We start from the raw sequence: 22273 nt of genomic DNA, 5'->3' as shown, positions 1-22273 counted from the left end.
AATCCATTACATCTCGTGTTAATTAGGGGAACGTTAACTAAGGCATAGTTAATTAATGTATAGTTAATTAAGACACTCCAACCCTCAGTCTTTCATGGGAGTCGAACCTAAGACATTTGATGTTAATTAGGACGAAGTGAATTAACGACCGTCTGTCTTAATTAGGGCAAATTTACTTAAGGCACGTGTAATTAAGGTCATGTTAATTGAGGCACTTGAACCCACGAACATTGGTGGGAGAAAACAATAGAAAATGCACTCGAATGAGAATGACAAGTAAATTAATTAATGTCCCGTGAGCTCCCAGGCTTTTGCCTTAAACCTTATCAGCATATGCTAAAGTGACTGTCAACTTTTATATAGAGTCCTAGTGCTCATCAAAATGTGAAGACTGAGCTCACAAAATCGTAGATGTGTGGATCCTTATGATTTATTACAAATCCTGCAATGGCCACATGAATAAAGTGAGTTCAGTAAGCACTAGGCAAAGCACACAAGTGAGACTAACAATGTCATATCAACGTTACTTTTTATTTATATACAATTTATAAGCTTTATTGCAAAAATTATTGGCACCCAGCCAGGCACAGGAATGAAATATTCATTGCAAGTTGTAGCTGTATATGAACAAATTAAATGTGGATCTTAAAAAAAAAACTTCAATAAAAATCCTTGAAAATTCAACTTGACTAAAACACTGGTAATGAGAAAAGGGTGTTAACACTCTGAAAATGACTAGCAGTCAGAATGCCACAGTTATATTTAAAAGATTGAAACTGATTAGTATGAGGTAATAATATTGCATACTAATGACTGACCAAAACAGTATGGCCTGCATGCCAGCACCTGCTTCTGGGGCCACGAGATTCAACATAGAAAGCCAGGACTTTCTCGCCATCTTTAAAAATATATACTAAAAGAAAATCCACACATGTGGAATCTTGAGATGGAACGCTCATATTGACAAGCAACTTGCTCAGGCAGCTTCTCGTACCACGAAAGTGCCAAAAACATAATGCTGCTAGAGACTACGAGATAAGCATTTCAAGTGAGAAATATCTCTGACACTTAAAGAGGAGCGCTAGAAACGAAGCGATACAAACATGTCTGAAAGTGAACTGCCAAAATGTTGCCCTAAGCACATTTCTATAAGTGCTCCACAAGGCGAACAGTTGTACCACAAATAGCAGTCAGAAGCACGGCTCTAAATTTCAGTGTGCAACTGTACAGATTTGCCTAGTATATATGTACTTGGGCCACAGTCGACCAAACAAAAGTAGAAGAGACGCACCAATAAAGCACACTTCATGCTGCTTGCGCGCGGTAAATTACCCTGCACTTGTGTCGAAGCACATGCTGATTTGATATCCGTGTCTATGGGAAGTCAACGATATTGTGTGTTCAAGCTTCTTTTTTCTTTATAATCTGTCTAAATATATCAACAATTTCAAGATTACATATTTTTAACAGTCGGCTAATAGATATAATTGAAAGAGAAAGCATTTATAGGCAAGAAAAAAAAAATGATGTAACCGAAACCGAAGACTTTGGCATGCACAGTGTCCAGCAGTTTGTGCAGAGGTCGTGCAACTACTGATAACTACGTTACAAAAAATAAATGCGGTCATAACTGAAATTCTGGGCTTTAATACTTTAACTTGAATCTTTTCAAGATGAACTGATGGATATTTCTCAATTTAGCAACACATTCTCCCTATCGTAGCACCTCGAACATGTGCATGATGGGAAAAGCAAAGTAAATGCCCGGCCATAGTACTGGAACAGACAATAGCACGATTTTTTCCTTTCCCAGGATCTCATTGTTAGACATCAGAGACAATTTGCTTGTATTTCTGCGGCATGGTGCATTCATCTAGTCACATTGCACAATGTACGATCAATACGCAGAAGCTTTGGATGTGCAAGAGATGTCCAAATCACAAAGACATTCGACGTCCTTTGGATGACCCTTGACTGCTATGTACTAGTGGAGCGTATTATAGATGTAAACTAGAGGTCGTTAAATGTCTTGGATATTTGGTCTTTTGTGGTACGTCCAATGAATATTCGTGGTTTGCTGGGTAGTGACAGTGTCACTAAGGTGACACACTTGTGTGTTTTAGCCTCTTCTCTGTCCTCGTCTTGCGTGTATAAAGCTGAATCCAGGCTGCATTAAGAGACTGCAGAGGTAAAACAGTTCTTTCTCAGGTTTTGCTGTCCGTAATCATTTGTGGCTGATTGTACTTGTGTGTTCGGACATTGTGGCAGTGGGTCACTTATCAAGCTATGCTAAAAACTAATAATGTGGCTATAGTGAACTGCCCTGAGGGACAAGGTGCTTGTGCACTGGGACAGCCGATTTGATACAGTGACTTAGAAGGGTACCATGAAGCAGTAAACACGTGACGCAGAGTTGGAATTTGGCGGTTGTGCTTGTCTATTGTCATGTTTCCTGCTTGTTTAGTGCTCTACGCTATATGCCCCTGCAACAAATATGATTTATACTGTTAGTCTGTGTTGGTGTGCTCGAGGTGATGGATTGTGCCACTAAGCCACTTTGCATTGTTTGCCGTACCATGCGTGAAAGCCTCTATCTTCCCCGAAAATTTGGGAGGTGTTGACTTTACTGTAGAACACATTTACCACATAGCTTACACACAGCTTGCCACATATTTTTTTCTTGCAGCTCGTACTTCAGTCACGGGATTACAATGCGCTCTCCATGAGCGTAATGGCCTTTGTCACAATGATCTACCCCTTGGAGTACATGTTTCCTGTGATCCCACTTTTGCCTACGTGCATGGCATCTGCAGAACAGGTGAGCAGACTCTCTCACAACAATGTTGCTACTTATCACCGCTTACCGAAAAGCACACTTTGACATTAACAGCAGACCATACATGTGTAACTCATTTTGTGCTTGAAAGTGGTTAGCATTCGGGCCATAGCTGCATTGGGTCTTCGACTATATTTCATAGCTTTAGGCACAAAAGCTTTGCTGGTCTTGCATCATATAATTTCAGGAAGCAAAAGAAACTACCAGTATATCTTCTGCATTCTGATGGCTCACAGCACAGGTACTAGTGACATGCTTTCTTGCTGTCAGAAATTCATAGAATGAGAACTAACATCTGGTCACAAAAACATGTTTGCATGAACACGCTGAAAAGGAGGAGCTTCAGTGACTGAAAAAATAATTTTAAAGCATTACTAATATGGTATGAAGTAAGGAAGCATAATGCAGTCATAGCTGTGTGCACAAATAGGATGTGTGGTCTGTCGCAACGTTTTGTGCCAGTGCTAAACCACTTGTGCGTACGCTAGTGCCTCTATGTGTGAGCATCATGCTAACTTATCTGCCATTGCATAGTGATATGATGTTCTATCTGGGCTTGTAATGCACTTCCCAAAAGGGCCAGATGTGCTCTTGTCAGGGCAGTTCAAGTTTAAAAGATGAGACAAGGTTCAAGATTCAAGATTTTATTATCAAAGTACATGTAATACATTGCATATGACATATAAATATGTAAACAAGAACTGTGGGTCAGGTGACCACTTAGGGCCTTCACCTCCTTTCCCTTTCATTGTGCTTTGTGTTTGGTTCAGCACAAATGGCCAATATGTGGAGTCTGTTATATTTTCTTATGAGCTGTCTGTCTATGGGCATTGCCTGAGACATTAACAATAAAATATGTGATATTCATCCTGAATGCCCAATTTATGTATACCAAACTGGATACACTTAGAATTTCTGTACTTTTCTCTAGCACCCTTATTTTTTTCTCCCAAGTCTCTGTAACCACACACTCTTAGAGCAGGTCATTGGAAGTGAAAGTGTAATTTCGAATGAAGTAACAGTTGGCAACAGATATTTTTACAGTGAGAAAGAAAGTAACTTTATTGCCTTAAAGGTAAGTCTGATTTGGCAATCCTGCAAAGCATTACAAATGTGTGCCCTCCTTGTGCTGTTGTTGAGGGAACTTATTGCGGTTTTTCTCAATCCCTCCAGCTCTTACTGGCCCCAACCCCATTCATTATTGGTGTGCCAGCCACATTCTTCAAGCTTAAGCGGTCCTTCTGTCTCCCGGATGATGTCTGGCTTGTCGATCTGGATTCCAACAGTGTGCTCAAACCGCCGGGTGTGGAGGATCTTCCCCCATTGCCTGACCCTGAGGGCAGCCATCTTTCTTACCACCTTAAGCAGGTCTGCATGTTGATATTTTTAAACGAATATGTATTGAAAGAGACTATGAAGACAAAATTTCATGATGGCATAGATGTGAATTTAAGTAAAAACATGGAGGCCACCCTCATTTAGGAATTTCAGTAGCAGCTTATCAAACTAATTGACGACGAGCAAACACCTATCCATGTCTGTCTGATTCATGCATATTGTTTGGCAGCTCTTAGAACCTTCTATCGAGTAGCCCTCATATCTGGGTAGAGCCACAACGGGTGGTGAATATTGAGAGTTGTAAGTCATAGTAATAGAATAAGATAATGTAATCTAGATTGACTAGCTTCTGTGACAATGGATATTGCACTTTCACCTTGTGAGGGTTGCACTCTGCGTGCGGCTAGGGCTGAAGGCGAGCTCCAGATCTAGCCCCACACAGTCGCTTCGTGGTACTCCCAACCCGTAGCGCGGGAATCGCGGCTACGCCGGGTTCAAACGAATAAGGCAACCAGTGGTGTCAACGGTAATAACGTTTATTGCTATTAGCAATAGCGAACACTCGCAAAGGGACGTCCTCTCAGTAATAGTAGTAAATAGGCTTGCCTTGTTGTCTGGGTGGGTCAGACAAACGAGATCACTCACGGGATGCGGCAGGTGCTTTCGTCCAGGCGGTCCAGGTGTCGGCGTCCCAAGAGAGCGAGTCTCCCCCGGTGGCGCGCTTTTATGCCTTTGTACCTTTTTGCGAGGGGAAGTCCTCCTCGCCCACCGGATATGTTTCCCTTTCCCGTGAGCAGCGTGGGGGAGAGGGTACGCGCGTCACAAGAGCGACGGAGAAAGGGAGGGCGCGTAGTGCCTCTCTCCCTTGTCTACGCCGGCTCGACCCATCCGCCACATGCGAATGGGACGACGCGGGTACATGGGAAGAAATGGAGGCGGGTGCTCCCCACAACCTTCGGCAGAGTTTTGGTCTCGGAGAGCTTCACAGGAACATTGTAAACAGTTAAGAGATCAGGTGACTTGGCAGCACAAACTAGAGGAGATGGGTCTACTGGGGCATGTAAGTGGTCATAAGAAAGAGCAAGAAGTGGTCCGTTAGGAAAGTGAAAATTCATTTTTATTTGGAGGGCAGGGATATTTGAGTTTGGATTGATAGAATAAACCTTTTGCTTGCTGAAGTGTCACCGTATCTTTGCATTGCTACAAAATTAGTTGACAGATAGAATTTTGAAGGATTGTGCTCATTTCAAGCATCGGTGCCTGTCATGGCTGCCACACAAAAGTGATTTTTGAGAGTGAAAGATTGGTTATAAGTAGCAGTGTTTTCCTGTTTCAAAACGGGCAAACTAACATTTTGCACTACTGGGAAGCACAAAATTTGCGAGGTCCTTCAAGGCTAAATTTCAGCCGCATTTCTTGAAATGCATGATATTGTGATGAGTCGTGGTGTGGTATTGCAATCAGTGCAGTCAAGTAATATCTTTTGTTGTTTTTATTACTGATAAATGTAAAATGATGGACGAGAACACATCACGGTTCCCTTGTGAAAGAGGAAAATTTTCATCTACCCTTAAATAGTTTTTTTGTGCCTAACTAGGTTGTTCACTTGAAGTGCAGGAACACTTAATACGGTAGAATCTCGCTAAAGTGAAACTGGTTTTATGTTTTGTGGGGAGCACACGCGCCTATCTTCCCCCGCGCCGTCGCGTCGAGAGCCGGCATAGACAGGGGAGAGGCGCACTATGCCCTCTCCCGATTCTCCCTCGCTCTCGCGATGCGCGCGCGCCCTTCCTCCCCGACTCGCGGGCAGGTAGCTGACGGGCGAGGAGGACATTCCCCTCGCCCAGGTAAAAAGGTACAAAACAGCGCGACCGGGCGAGACCCTCTCTCTCTGAGGCCGGACCCATAACCTGCCGGACTGGAGTACCTGCCGCTACCCGTGAGTGACCACGTTGCCTGACTATTCCGGGCAACGAGGCCAGCCTATTTATTACTATTACAGAGAGGACGTCCCTCTGCCAGTGTTCTTTATTGCCGGTAGCAATAAACGTTCTTACAGTTGACGCCGCTGGTTGCCTTATTCGTTCGAACCCGACGTAGCCGCGATTCCCGCGCTACGGGTTGGGGAGTAACACAAAGCAACTGCGTGAGGCTAGATCCGGAGCTCGCCTTCAGCCCTAGCCGCACGCAGAGTGGAACCCCCACAGTTTGGATAATGCAAAAAGACTGTCATTAATCGGAACCAAAATTTTTAAAACTGGCAGTAAACAGACCAACAGAAGCAAGCTCAAGTATTTTTTTTTTTCAGAAAAAGCCAAGATCTGATATTTGTTTTGTGACACCTTTCTCCTACGCAGAAAGCCATCCTTAAATAGCCGTGGCAAAGGCTCAAGCAAGCAAAAATTTGTTAGATATTTAATGCACAGAATATGCAGTCCAGACAGCTTGGCAGCACCGCCACGCACCTCGTGGCTGGCTTAAATAAAAAGGACGGAAATTTTGAACATCTTAAAGCGCGCCGTTCAATAGTTTGGACTCCATCAGCATGGCCTTGTGCTAATTTAGCTACCGAGTTGAGCAGTAAGAGCGATGTTCTTGCTTTAGTACATCACCAGTGCCTCCTCTGAATCAAAACTAGCGAAGACTAGTCAATCCAGAAGTCGTCTACTGCACTCAAACCACGGGAAAAACTAGCTTATACATTCACTTCTTTATTCTTAACATGTCTAACAATGTTTAAAAGGGTGCATGACATATATTGCTACACCTCTGCACATCTCTCTCAGTAAATGGAACTCCTGTTGATCATATCAGTCTCCAGTCCCTTGAGGTATCGTTCAACGAGATTCTACTGTATAGCAGGTCAGTTTTGCAGTAATTTGAAGGTGGAGGAAATTTCAACATGTTGAAAACCATTGATAGGATGCGAAGTGTATAAGTGACCAAAATGCTGGCCTTCACAGGACTAAGGGGTCAATTCTGCATGCCTTCATTTTTCCTGATGTGCATTGTGACATTTTTAATGAGTTAATTGTGACTTGGCATGTTTTTATGGTATAGTAGAGAATGAAAATTCGAAGTGTATATACAACCCAACCCCATTTATTTTCTAGGCACTTGCCTCCATGAGCATCAATCCGCAGCCGATCAAGAATCTCGACCGGGTCCCACCACCGAGGCCTTCAATAGGGGGCGCCCCTGCAGACAAGCCTGATGCACCTGCACCTCTCCCCGGATTCAACCCTTTCATTTATGGCAACGACGTTGACTCTGTGGACGTGGCCACGCGAATAGCCATGGTAAGTATCTGCTCTACAGAGTAGCCACAAAGAAACTGCACAGACTTGCTCCTTGTTGCAATCTCTTCATTGTTGCATTGTTGGAGCTCGGCTTCAGTATATGGTGCTGGCATTTCTGCACATGAACACTTTGTAAGCTGTGCCTGACGAAAAGGATGAACATATGGCGGAAACTTGAGAGATAGATAAGTTGGGAAGCTCACCGAACTGGCACACTTTGTCACACTCATATGCAGTGTGGTCCCCAGCTTAAGGGAACACATGAACATAGAGCATGTGGAACTTTTCCACTCTGGAAAGTGTGGAAGCACCCAGATTTGAAGCAGACAACTTATCGTTGATAGTGCTGGCACCTCTCTTCACCTTTGTACAGTGCATTGATATATCATCAGGTGCCAATGCAGTCGTGTAGTGCCAGCCATGTGAGAACAGTGCTTTGGTGTGTACCTGGCATGGCATATAACCATTGTGCATAATAGTCTTTTTTAGCCATTACAATCAATGGCATTCAGTGTCTTAAACCTGCAGTTGTGGGATATGAGAAATGCTACTGTATGTGGATCCAGGTTACTGTATTTGTATGGCTATGGTGGGAAACTTTCTCGTGGGATTTTTGTAATTGCACCATATTTTGTGCTGCAGATGTGCTGCACCTTTCCTGCTTTACATTTGGATTTGAGGGAACTTCTAGAACCACGAACATTTAGTAATCAGTCATCTACTTCGTCTGATTTGTCATTACTGTGTCTGAACATAAGGAGCCTCCAGAAACATTACGATGAAATTGTTGACCTTTGCATAACACTACACCACACGTTTCACTTCATTGCTTTATCAGAAACTTGGCTATCTGAAAACACATGTCAAACATATCCACTCCCCGGCTATCACCTAGAGCTCACTTGTAAGCAAAGCTTATCATCAAGCACTACAAGTAACGAAACTGTGCATGGGGGTGTAGCTCCTCACGTATGAAATGACGTGATATACAGAGTTAGAACAGACATAGTTTTTTAAATCTACATAGTGCAAATTAGGGACCCTTTAATGCAAATTAGGGACCCATAGTGCGAATTAGGGACGTTTTAACAAATTTGTTGAGTCCCAAAAGTGTGTACTTTGCAATTGTATATGTTCATTATGTTAAATAAACTTTCAAACTTTTAAACTTTCAAACTTACTCGTTATCGAAATACCACCAAAAGCAGCCAGAAGCCTTGTACCTCATAAACATAAACACACATTTGTAGGCGTCGTCTACAGGTCACCGCAAAACCACAAAATGAGTTTCTGTCTGAATTAGATAAGTGGCTTGATAACGGCAGTAACAATACTGCACAGATTATTATGATTGGTGATATCAACATTGACATTAATCGAAGCGACACTTATAACTACACAGACTTAATAACAAGCTACGGATTATAACAATGAATCACATTACCAACACACATTACTAACTCAAGACAGAGCACAGTGGATCACATAATCACAAACATATCTGACACCAGATTTTCAAGTGGAACATTAGCATCTGATATTACTGGTCACCTTCCTCTTTTTGCAACCATCACATCCAGTAGCAAGTTATGTACTCGGCAAAAGCGTATAACATACAAACATGACATCATTTTTGATGCTCTAATGAAGGAAAATTAGCACTCTGTATATTCGGTAGACACAACTGACAATAAATGTGAACAGTTCATGAAAATACTTAATAGATGTAAAAAACTAGGTGAATGTGTTTCAACAGTATCCAGGAGAAACACACAGCAATAACCATGGCTAACTGCCGATATTCTAAAGTCAATACATCACAAAGATAACATGTATAGGAAAATAAAGCAAAAACTACACAACGTCACTTTGAAAACAAGTATAGGACATACAAGAGAAAGCTTGAAAGCCTAATCACGGTTTCTAAGCTAAATTATTTTCACGCTAAAATTAAACAAGCACATGGTGACTCAAAAGCTACATGAAAAGTGATAAATACTGCCCTACACACATGCAACACAAACAGTATATGTGGAATCTCGGTAAATGACATGATAGTAAGTGATCCTTCTATTATTGCTGAAAGCTTCAACACTTACTCACTACAATTACCAATAATTTAATTGTAAATAACTTGCATACAGACACAGTCACAACAACTAACCCTTCAAGTTCTCTCTTTCTTAAGCCTACTGACCCTCATGAAGTCAACAACATAATCCTCTCTTTAAGAAATACTTCATCAACCAGTCTAGACATGGTATGTGTATCACTACTGAAACACTGTTTGATTATTTTATATGAACCCCTTTTATTTATCATTAACGAATTGTTTGGTTCAGGGTTGATCCCAATTCTACTAAAAATTTCCAAGGTTGTATCAGTGTTTAAGAAAGGGGATAAGGTGAATACATCCAATTACCGACCAATATCCATATTGTCTCCATTTTCTAAGGTTTTTGAGAAAGTAGTGCTAGCCCGACTAGATAAGTTTTTCACGGTGCACAATGTTTATGCTAAAGAGCAATACGGACATATAAAAAGAAAGTCCACTGAGACAGCATTAATTAGCATTGTGGAAAAAACTAAAATAAACTTAGAAAGAAAATTATTAACCATGGGTATCTTCATGGACCTAACCAAGGCTTTAAATTGTGTGAACCACGACATATTACTAAAAAACTTGAAAAGTATGGTATTCAGAGAGCACGTAAGCCCAATTAGAACATATGTGAAAAACTGGCAGCAGTACGCAGTGGTTAACAATATGTCGTCATCCCAAATGATAACTAACAGTGGAATTCCCCAGGAATCTATATTAGGCCTCTTTATTTTTCTGGCATACATCAACAATTTACCCGATTATCTCTCAACAGACTGCATTTTACACACAGACGATACCAATATTTTCCTGATAGGGGGTACGGAAACAGATATTTACAAAAAAAGCAATGATGTCTGGCTAAAACTAGCTAACTGGCTTCACTCAACCCTCTTCTGGCAAACAGAAAGGAAAGTAACTATATAATTTTTGCTACAAAAAAACACCAGACTAATGAGCACTAAATCATTAAACTTCAACAACTCTCCTTTACAAAGGGTTAGCGAGATGAAATTTTTAGGTGTCTACCTCGACAGTCAACTAAGGTGGCATAAACATATCCATGAAAGTACAATAATCATCTATAAGAAAATCCCAATACTGTATAAACTATGTTACATTTCTTGAACACGCTCCGTACTCTTTATGTCAGTTTTATACACTCGCATATTATCTATGCTATTATCATATACGGACTCACATACCCCCCACTTTATTGCAAATTATTGCAGCATAAGATACAGTGCTTTGACCTATTTTCTTCCTTAAAAGATTAAACTGAATCACATTTGCATACCCATTACTCAATATACTACCCATGAAACATTGAATTGACTACCACGTTCTCATTTTGCTTTACAAAATCATGCATCAAATTATAATATGTCCTTCTGTAAAAATTAATTGTCAAAATACCACATACCCATTACGATCAGTCACCTTGAAACGCTAACTGTTCCAAAATCTTGCATTAATTATGAATCATTTACATTCTCGCATGCGGCATTGCAACTCTGGAACAAATTACCAACAGATCCAACAGCACAAGAGCCATTTATCAGCTATAAAACTAACCTTCGCTCTTTTATGCTCGCGTCACTTGCTCAATGAGTATGGACCATATTTGTACTGTCTCACACATTGCTTTTTTTTTTTTTTTTCTTAGACACTCTAGTGCTTATATAGTAGCATATAACATAGGAGCCCCCTTCACAACTCCCGCGAGAGTTATAGGGCCTCACCTTTATACCATATCCAATGTACTTAGCTTCATGTGATTAATTAAAGAACTTGAACTTGAATTTGTTTGCTGATGCTCTGCCTCCTCTCATACAGGTGCGCTTCTTCAATTCTGTGGGAGTTCTCGCACACTTCATGGAACACACGCGGACACTACGCCTCTACCCTCGTCCCGTTGTTGCCTTCCAAGTGAACACCTTTTTGCACTCACGTACAAAGCAGTCTCATTTTTTGCGCAAGTTTGTTAGGACGCAGGTGAGCCCTACCTTTCTTTTGACCCAGTGGGTTGCTTTATTCTTGGCACACTTTGAGCTCCCTGCACGCTCTGTGCGAACTACAATGTCATGAAAGTTTGATCCCATCAGCACTCTAGCATGTGTCATCTGGTGGAATGAATGAGGACTTAAGGATGTCTTTTATGTAGCCTTAAATATTTATAGAGAGTGGATCCACGTTTCGAATCTTGTGCCTCGATCAAAAGTTCCCTGGCCACTTAAGTTTGACAAGAATTGACTTTGGGCTGTTTAACAGCACGACATGTACTATTAGACCCCAGCAAGCCAGAGTTATGAAAATCAGGAATGAGAGTTTTTCTCATACGGCTTCACATTGCAAAAGTATGTCAGAAGTCCTGCCACAAATCCCAAAGGGCAGTGTGTTTACATATGCAGTGGGCTGGGAACTTTTCACCTAGGCCATACATTTGTGCTGTGGCGGTACAGAGGTCCTGCTAGGGGTTTGACTGCTTGTGTCCAACATAATTGGGAACTTCATTAAAACTTCTTTCTGGGCGAGTTGGTGTATACTTGACATGACGGCGGGGTTCCCCCATTCGGTTTTGATTGCGGTGGCTGAGACCCTCTTCCAGAAGCTAAAACTGGGAACACGAGTAAAAGATGACCGTCGGAAGACCGACAAGCCTTTGGTTGTGCCGTACCTGCACAAGACTTCGCACAGTCTTAAGAAGGTAGCCAACAGGCATGGTGTTTCCGTTGTTTTTTCGGCACCCAACAAGCTGGCACAGTTGTGCCCACGCATCTGCAACTCTAAAAAAAGAGGTCGCCAGCTAAAACATGAGAAGCCGTTCATCAAGTGTGCCACAGGAGTGGTCTACGCCATTCCCTTGAACTGTGGAAAGGCTTATGTCGGCCAAACCGGCCGCTGCATTAATGAACGCTTGGGGGAACATGCCCGAAATTTAAGCAACTTAAAGGACAAGTACGCACATTTGGTCGCGCATGTAATTGGATGCACAGGATGCGAGGCTCGTTTGGGGGAGACAAAGATTCTCGGCAAAAGTGCCGACGCGACGGCGCGCGTCAGTTTGGAAGCGTTCTACATACACAAATATGGCAGCAAGTGCGTAAGCACCCCTTCTGTATCGCTTTTTGCGGCAGAGCTTAATTTTTTGGAAGCGGCTGCTTACTGATTTCATTGTATCTTAGTATCCCTCGCCTTTTGTTAGTGTTTGTCTACTTTGTTTCGTTTTCTTGTTTCTTCGCGTCTGAATGCGTTGAATGCTGGCACGTTCGTTCATCGATGCGCATCGTCATTTTCCCCGATTGTATCACTCCCTTCCCCCTTCACTTCTGCCTTTACCCGTATATAAGGCACCCGTCTTCCGTTAATAAAAGTTAGTTGACAGTCAGCGCTTGTGTCCTGTCCCTTATACTTTGTGGTTGCATGTGTTTGCGCTGTAAACAGTTTTCATGTCAAATAATTGGGAACTGTTGTCATAATTGTGTAAAATAATAGCTGAAGCCACTATGGGGCTAAATTTTTTCCGCTTAGTTTTAATAAAGAGCCGTTTGAATGAAGTCTACCATAATCACTTTTAAAACTATTGAAGCATATGTAGAAAATTTGACACGAGTGCATACTGGTAATGAAATAGTGTGTGCTGCGTTAATGTGCTACTGCAGAAGTAGTAAACATTCTTATGTAACAACTGTTCTCTCTTCCTTTTCCTGCATGAATCAATAACAGTGGAATGCATGTCTATTCCAACATGTCTGCAAGAGTGGTTAATGCAAACCAATGCTATGGCTTTATGCCATTTTTAGTTAACATGTTGTAAGTATGCCTAGAACAGTTTTAAAGAACCTTTGTAGTTTGCTGGATCTTGTTTGAATGTTGTTGCACTGTCCAAGGCCAGTATAGAACAACTCTTGCCCTTGCTTTTATTTTTATTTAATCTTAAGATGTCAATTAAGTTCTACTCCAACCATGTTACAGCACAGTTTCCAAGTACATAAGAGTAAGCATAAAATTTTGATCTCTTAATGTGCAGGCATAGCTCCATTGTATGATGCTTTGGCCATACAAAAAGGAAATCAAGTGTGCACAGGAAAGGAAATGTTTTATTTCTGTAACTTCTTCTTTTTCTTTCAGGCTGTTGAATTTTATGCTGAGTGGTCTCTTTACCCAACCAATGTGGCTTTCCTTCGTGTACATACAGGTAGGCACATCTTTCTTTTTTTGCTTAAATTCAAAAGAGTATCATATTTACTCGAATCTAACGCGCACTTTTTTATCAATAAAACAGGTCCAAAAATTGTGTGCGCGTTAGAATCGAGTACGATCCTAAATCTGGGTTACCATATCGCGATCGGCATTTCAAGATGGCTACCTCGTGCGCGCTTCGAGCCTAGCTGCTGTAGCTTCCTCCATGTGCTGTAGTACGTGTGTCCGCTGTCCGTCTTCATGTTTTCTGTGTTTGCTCTATCAGCATGGAAGTGCCGACTGCGAAGACACGCCGAGTGTTCATCATGATGCCACAATTAAAAGGAAAGTGATCACGTGTGCGGAGACGTGTGGAAATCGGGCCACATGATGGTTGTTCGGAGTTCTCGAAACTTGCATGGGGGACTGGCGCAAACAGGAGAAGTGTTCTACTCCGGCGGCTGCTGCACAGACACGGAGCACAGGCCCCGTCTTAAAAATGATCTGCGATGGAGACAGTTTACGTGTCTGTGCGCACCGCGCTTTGTTCTCGTCGCTTAGTTTACGTTGAAGTGAGAGGCTACACAAAGGTCAATTCGCTCGCTCCTGCTACCGCATTTTCTCACTCCAGCATTCTGATAAAAGGTTTCCGCAGTCACTGAGCTAGACATGTTCATGTTTGCTTGTGCACGTGTGACACCGTGCTTGTTAATTTAGTTAGTCAGCGAATGTTTAAAAGCTTATACGGCCAATAAAACTACTATCCTTATGTGTCATGTAGCTGTCTACTATTTTGCTATTGCAATCAATGCTTCGCCTTTCGTGCGAAAGTGCGACTTTCTTTTAATTTATGGCAACTTTAGTGCATTGGTAGTAAATCTGTTTTTCCAAATGAGAGAAAGTTGTATTTCTGTATGAAATAATAAGGTACACAGTACTGTAAAGGACTTTTCTTCTTTTCGGTCTTGGTAAACAGGTGCGCGTTACAATCCAGGGGGCGTTAGAATTGAGTAAATATGGTAATTGTCACAAAAGAGAAGTTGCGGAAAAATTTTTCCCAGAATATTTGCCATGATTTTACAATTTGCTTTGTAGAAGCATGGTATGTAATAAAAATATCACGACATAACTTATGTAGAAGCAGGCCTTGCAACTTCTGCTGTGCAATAAAATGCTTTATTATGTGGAATGCTGAAATAATTGAATGAAAGGAAAACTACACTGTCAGTCTAATTGGTCTTGCAAAACTGTTGAGGGGAATTAGTGCTAAACAAGACGTACAAATAGAAAGGCAGACATACAAAAGGGCTCATGGTCGTTACCCTTTCAATGTGTCTGTCTTGTCTAGCATTACTATTCTTATCATAATTTTGCTAACATCACAGTCGTGGTCTACTAATCGTGCTTGCATTGCTTCTGTGGGTCGTTTGTGGGGTAACCTGACTGAATAAACTTATGGTCACTGCCACTCTTTCCAAGCAGGTCAGTAACCATGGCAAACAACTTGGTAACATGTGCAAACCTGTCCTAAAAGTTGGGAGCCTCATGAACAGAACATAATGGACTACAAATGAATTTACCTTGTACAGTTTAGCCCCATATTATGGTGTTTGCTGTTTATGTGACAGACACAAGAGTTGTCTCTTATTGCCAGGTGGCTGCTGATGTAGTCGATGTCAATAGTTCACAGACTGTGGGACCTAGGAAAACGCATTTCCGAGCAGTTTCTGAGTAACCATAGTTACTAAAACCATGTAATGATATCTTGTTTGCATATACAGTTAAACCTCATTATAACAAAGTAATTTTGGCTCCCCTTTCAACTTTGGTATAGCCAGGATTTACTGTAGCAGTACAAGCTAAACATCTAAATATACCACACAGCAGAAATAGTCAACTTTCTCTCAAATCCCGCAGTCTGTAAACTTTTTGATGCGGATTGTAAAAGCTGTGTTCACAAGCAAGGCTTTATTGACATTAATATACTAATGCTCTGGCCTTGGAGCATCAGTTAATAGTCTCCTTTCTTTACGATACATTCACAGGTGTGTTTGACCCTACCGTGATAGGGGATAAGGCAAAGTGGTACAGCCACGAGTTAGAACCCATTCAGTTCGAGGTGTGGTCGGAAAATTGCACGCTCAACATCGACATGGCTTCCATAGGTCAAGCCGACGAAACAAGCACGGGTGAGTGTTTATAATCTTTCTGAAGCGCTGTTTTCTTGGAGGATCTGTATTTCTTGTGTAGATTGAATAACAGGGCATGCATATTGATAGTGTGTTGCATGGGTAGCTTAGGTAATGTATCTTCTTTCTTTGTGTGGCGAATGCTTTAGGGGAATTTGCATGCTTGTGGAATGGAAGTCAGGGCACAGGAATCCTTGGGGCACTATGCATGATACGGAAATTTTGGTGACACGTCTAATACATTAGGTGGAATGTCTAGAATTGTGCCTTAAAGTAGCAGGGGGCACCTTTAATGCGATTAGCATTCTTTGCCTGCTTCAGGCATCTTGAGTATCTATCCATCTACCCATCCATCCACCTGCCCACCCACCCATGCACCCACCCATCGATCCATCTACCCATTTGTTGGTCCGCCTCTCCGTCCATCCATCCATCCTCTTAGGCTGATCCAGTGACCCAAGTTGTCTACCAGCTTGGGCTACTAGATAAGTGCTCATGGCCTTGATGCCGCCATGGTCATTCCATCATCGTCGTTTCGACTTTGTCATCCGACCCTCGTCATGCCCTTGTCGTCATGCCATCGTCGTCATGCATGCATCATGCATTCATTGTCACACCGCTGTCATGATGCCGTCACGGTCATTCAATTGTCGTCATTCCATCTTCGTTATCAGGCTCTCACCATGCCATTGTCAAGCCTTCTACTACAACCCTGTGGGCGAAGTTGTCTAATAGATTGGGCCACTATGTATATGCTCATGATTGTGGTGCCATCGTGGTCGCTACATTTTCGTTATTCCAGCTTTGTCATCGGACACTCATCATGCCATTATCGTCACGTCATTGTCGTCATGCAATCATCGTGCGTTCCTTCTCCCACTGCTATTGTGACGCTGTCATGGTCATTTCGTTGTCATAATTTTAACGTCATCATCAGACTGTCATCACGCCATTGTTGCCACACAGTCGTCATACCATTGTCGTCATGCTGTTGTCGTCACACCTTCTTCGGCTTTCCATCAACGTCAGTTCTTCCTCATTCTATTGTAATCGTACTGTCGTCAGTCACTTGTAATAATGCCACCTTGTCATGCCGTTATCGTCATTGCAGTGTCATCAGACGATCGCTTTCATGCATCTGTTGTCAGACCGTCGTCTTCATGTCATTCTGGTCGTGCCATCGTCATCGCTCCAGATTTGTCATCCGACTCTTCTCATGCTGTCATTGTCGCATCATCGTTGTTATGCCATTGTCCTCTAACCGTTGTCATGCTGTCATTGTCATTTCATCATTGTCATACTGTCATCATTATACCATCATCATTTAAGAATCAGTGTCTCATTTTCGTCATGCCATCATCACTATACTGTCTCTGTTGTTCCATCAATGTCGTTCCTTCTTTGTCTTTCTATCATCATCACTGCATCAGCACCATACAGTCGTCGTCATGCGCGGTACTCATAGACAAGATTGGCAAATGAGTGGGCCATATGCAGAGTGGGACGTTACTGGAGTATGTTGCACATAGTCGAAGCAACGGAAGTCTGGGAATGACCATTACAGTTGATAAATAAGCGTGACTTCAGGAATGCGATGTGTTGCTACATTGCTCGAATGCTAATCTCATCACCGTCTACAGACATTGTGACATGAGTTCTGCCATAATTTTTTTATCATGACCCTGTGTGTGCTGCCTCCTTTACAATTTAATGGACAACTAAACATACGTGGTTGAAGGTAGGGCTAACAGGGTGCAAGTCGATGCTAACAGTATAGTAACCAGCACGAAAACATAGATGCAATGCGTGAAGTCTTTTATTGAGCCTAAACTGCCGCGCAAAATTTCTTAGCTAAGATGAGAAAAACAGTGTGTTGGCTTTTAGGAGAATAAGAAAAAGTTATTAGTGGACTATTTCGATAGATTGTGAACTTTGTCACATTGACGTTAAACTGTGTCTTGTACTTTCGCCTTTATTTCCATTGATAATTGTATTGACCAACTTCTCTGCATAGGTGTAGACTTTAAAATCTTGTGTCAGAAAATAATTGTTCTCAATTTTCAGGTGAAAGTGGCAGCGAAAGTGATGATGCCAGCAGCACGAGCTCCTCCTACTCTTCCTTAAGCGACTTTGTCTGTGATATGGTGGAATTCAATGGGGATCACTTTGGTGAGTGACACTTTGGTCATTTTCCTTCCCGTTAACACTAGCTATACTGCCTCATTTTTACATAGAGCTCTCTGACCCTGTTTGAGTGGCTTCTACAGCTGCTAAAGATTTGGATCAAGTAACTGGCATAAAATTTAAGATTGTCAATTTTTTTTTTGCTATAAATGAACGTCCAAGCTCTCTAAGCCCTAAAGAAAAGTACTGGCAAGCATCGGAGTGCCCTAAATAATTTGGTACAATACTTGTTTCTATGAATCAGTTACGGTTTCAGTACCCTAGAGGTTGATTGTTTCACAATGTCACGATACATTGGCTCGCTCTTTTTTCTGCAATTGCTGCAATAGCCACATGCAAGCACAGCCAGAAGACATGCATGCAGTGCCATTGTCTAATCTCTTATGAGCAATGGCATTGTGCCTAGCCTCACTACTGCACAACATCAGCAGTAAATTTTTCTGTGTGTCATAACGTTGTGATAATGTCAATGACTCCAGGGCAGTATTTTGGGACAAACTTTGGTATCAAAATCAAATGTCTTGTGTTTCCCAAACTTTACAATTGCTAAGTATCTTCCTTTTATGTGTGAAAAGCATGCGGTAGAGCTTGTACAACTTTGAAAATATATGTTCTTACTCTTCTAAAGGGGCCCTGAACCACCCCTTGACCTTGGTGAAATAACATAGTCCGCGAGTAGCATATGCTACTGGAAACATCTCAGACAAGTTTTGCTGTCATACACAACACGTGGAGATCGCAAGTGAAGCACGAAGTTGCCTCTCTCTCAAACGTTCTGTTTTTCAACAGAAGCCTGCTCCTCATTCTCCTCTGGACGCTTTATTTCATAATAAAGCGAATTCCCATATGCCGCTGCTATTGGTAGCTGCGGTCTGCTACGTAGCGTAGATACTGTGGCCACCGAGGGGTGCTGCCACGAGTCCACTGGCTAAACGCACTGCGGCTTGCTGAGAACGACCCCATTTGGTTTACATTTAGAGCATCATAGGCACCAAAATCGGAAGTCGTGGCATCTACTTTAACATCCGAAATGAAATTTGAACTTTGTGCCATGGTGACATTTAGAAGGTGGAGCATTGTGGGCATGCCCCACTCTGCCATAGCCTTTGCAGTGCAAGGCATTGAAGGGGAAGCACCGCAGAGGTCGTGTTTGATTGCCAATAACTCTGCTTCTGCTGAACGCATTGAAGTACTTTTTGCAGCAAAGTATTTCTGAAATAGCCTATTTTCACTTCAAATGCCTTTTTCCACTTCGATAAAAAGTGGTTCAGGGCCCCTTTAAGCCTCAAACTGTCAACAGCTTGAGATGCAGTTTTCTGTTAGACGTTGAATGCAGAAGTATCAGTGTGTGCTTTTTTTTTTCTTTGTTATAAGTAGAGCTTCTGTATTGAGAATGTGGTGGCCCTGAATAAGTGACTTCATGAAGGATGTATTTGATATTCTGACCACTTATTTAACTCTTCAGCCATACTAAAAGAGCTTGCATGAAATATAACGCAGCCTGAAAGATTGAAAGTAGTGGTGGGAGTTAGGTATAGGGTGCCGCATGTTATATAGTGGTGGCAGTTAAGCTGAATATGTGTCATAATTATTTAAGGATTTTTATTGTCTTCTTTTTATTGGCTTCTTCATATTTAGCTTGAGACTGAACACTTGCTTTCTAAAGAAGGGTTACCATTTTCATTGTGCACAGAAAATTCCTCGAGTCTTTTGCACTTCAAGGCACCTCGGGATTAATTATGCAATGATAGAAAGCTAGCTAACGCAGGCAGAAAACTTTTTATAGCAATAGCTGCTATAGAAAGTGTCCAGCTGTGTTTGGGGCAGTGCCACTTCTGTGCATCCATGATGCTCTATTGGCTGACTAGGCTCCATTGGTGAAGGGAGCTTAGGAGATATTTTTGCTCTGCTATCGATGACCATTTGCTTCGCGATTACCATAGGTCATTGTCATTGTAGCTCCAATGTAGTGATCATGTCGACATGCCATAGATGTATCTTTTAGTAATATATAGTATTGAAAAAAAGAGTGTGCTGCAGCCAATACCAAACCTGGAACCAAATTGAAGCTCTAGCCAACCTCTTGTTGAAGTGCATAGACCAAGAGCAGCATTGCCTCATGCGGCACTGTTTGCAGTGGAGGCTACAGTGCACGAGACTGTAAAGGATGAAAAGTTTTAAGCAATTCCTCTGACAGGAAGTGAAAGAAAGTTCATCGTGTGCCACTGTAAGTGATACTGTGCAGAATGGAGCAAGTCTTACTGCCAGTTTTAGCTCTCACTGTTGCTTCTTTTGCTGTTGTTTCTGTCATTGAGGCTGTTTGTCCTATAGGACATATTGTTCATCAAAGTGTGCTACCGTAAATGATACTGTGTGGAACAGAGCACGTGCTACTGCTAATAATTACCAGCTGCCATTGCTGCTGCTTTGCACTTCAGGCAAAACTGAAACTTTTCTTTAATGTCCTCATTAGTTTCTTTGTGCATTTTTCACAGGTGGAGCTCATATGGAAGAGGTATCAGCAGCAATACTCAATCGTGCAGACTACATGGCTGCATTCAACCCCCCCAAGACACTGCAGCTTCCAGGCACAAACCAGCAGAACTTGAGACGTACTGACTCGGAGAACTCTGTGCATGGCTCTGTGTCTTCCTCCTCTCCAAGCTCTTCGCTGTCCAGGTGAGTGCTGCTCTCATGGAGTGCACTGAAATTCACCTCCTTGCCAAATACAATAGTTCTCAGCAGTGAATTTATCAAAAAAATGTGAATTCATTAGTTCAAATTATGTGGAAGTTTCAATGCCAGAGGAGGGTGAATAGGGGCTGAAACATATTATGTGTGAGCGTAAAATGCTGTTGTGTTGATGATATTAGCTAAACAGTGACATATATATTAACCTTACCACAGGTATGTACAGCGAATACGTTGCCATGTTGCTGCCTGTTGTTCACGGGTAGGTGGGACTAGTCAAGCTGCCATTATGCAGCTTTTATCCTGCCATCCCAACCGCTTTGTATACATCAGTGTACTTATGTGGTAAAAAAATAAATTTCAAAAAATTAATGAGAAAACTTCCATTGATTGTCCCCGTCCCACTCCAAATTGATGCATGCCACTGTTGCGCTGTAAGACTGATTTTTAAGCAACACAAGAAAAGTAATGATTTGGGTGCAACATATATGCCTATTGGATGCACATGGCTCCATCTCGACCATGCCATTCAACCTTAAAAGGACGAGGCTTTATTGAAGCCTTTAATATTGCAAACACCAGAAATGGTTGGTTCTTCAAGCTCTCCATTTGAAAGTTAACTGCCATCAAGTAGTACTCTCGAACCTCATTATAACAAAGTTGAAGCGGAAGCCTGAATTATTTCATTATATCCGTTACTTCATTATTCCATTATTGTCCTTTATTGCAATATATGCCGAACGAGGTGCACAATTGCAACATGGAAATAAGACAGCTTTGCGACCTGTGGAACCGCTATACGATTACATGTGCAATGAAGTGTTAAGAAAACAAAAGACTCTTCAGTGCTGTGCCATTGCAATCTCACATTACCAATGCAATCTCAAAGGCCAAGCCCAGATATCATCCCTCGTGGCATTCCACAAGAGAAATAGCAGTGATAATTTACATGTAAGGGTAAATTACTTTGTTATATCTATTATTTTGTTATATCCCATTTCGTTATAACAAGGTTTCAGTGTATATATGTGAGCAGCATTCAGTCATCGCACCAATACTTAAAGGGCTTTCTGTGTGAGGATGACATATGTAATCTTCCTCTATTATTCCTTCAGCCCAACAGGTCAACCTCAAGGAGATCCTGGAGATGCATTTGAGGCACCCAAGGCAGATGCTAAGGTAACATTACCTTCCTTTCCTTAGTCAAGTTTTACTCTGCTTTTATATTTTCTTTCTTTGTACTTCTCCTTCCTGGTTGGAAAGTAATCAGAGAGGCACCGACTCATGCTTTACAGAATGTCTGAAAGGTGGGCAAGTTGGTTTAGATTCACAATTATGGCTGGACAGTGTCACTTAACCTGGACAGCAAAGATATATAGAAGTACTGGACATGCGCTGTACTCACAACTGAATTTTTATTTAGTGGAAACGCTTATATATGACAAGAGGCTAC

At 41.9% G+C, this 22273-nt stretch overlaps 1 protein-coding gene across 7 annotated transcripts in view; it reads left to right on the top strand.

The window, feature by feature from the left end:
• Rab3-GEF (Rab3 GDP-GTP exchange factor) overlaps positions 1-22273 on the top strand; it is a 124127-nt gene that overhangs the window by 22844 nt on the left and 79010 nt on the right. For all 7 annotated transcript variants that reach the window (XM_055073939.1, XM_055073942.1, XM_055073938.1 and 4 more), the window contains exons 5-13: positions 2687-2818; positions 4010-4204; positions 7288-7473; positions 11411-11569; positions 13706-13772; positions 15802-15945; positions 18010-18114; positions 20625-20808; positions 21936-21999. In XM_055073939.1, the coding sequence (XP_054929914.1) occupies positions 2687-2818; positions 4010-4204; positions 7288-7473; positions 11411-11569; positions 13706-13772; positions 15802-15945; positions 18010-18114; positions 20625-20808; positions 21936-21999 (1236 nt within the window). The remainder of the gene's footprint in view (positions 1-2686; positions 2819-4009; positions 4205-7287; positions 7474-11410; positions 11570-13705; positions 13773-15801; positions 15946-18009; positions 18115-20624; positions 20809-21935; positions 22000-22273) is intronic.

This window comes from Dermacentor andersoni, chromosome 4 (assembly GCF_023375885.2).
Source record: "Dermacentor andersoni chromosome 4, qqDerAnde1_hic_scaffold, whole genome shotgun sequence".
Taxonomy (NCBI): domain Eukaryota; kingdom Metazoa; phylum Arthropoda; class Arachnida; order Ixodida; family Ixodidae; genus Dermacentor; species Dermacentor andersoni.
Note: the sequence above shows the minus strand (reverse complement) of the source record. Positions and strands in the feature narration are given on the sequence as shown.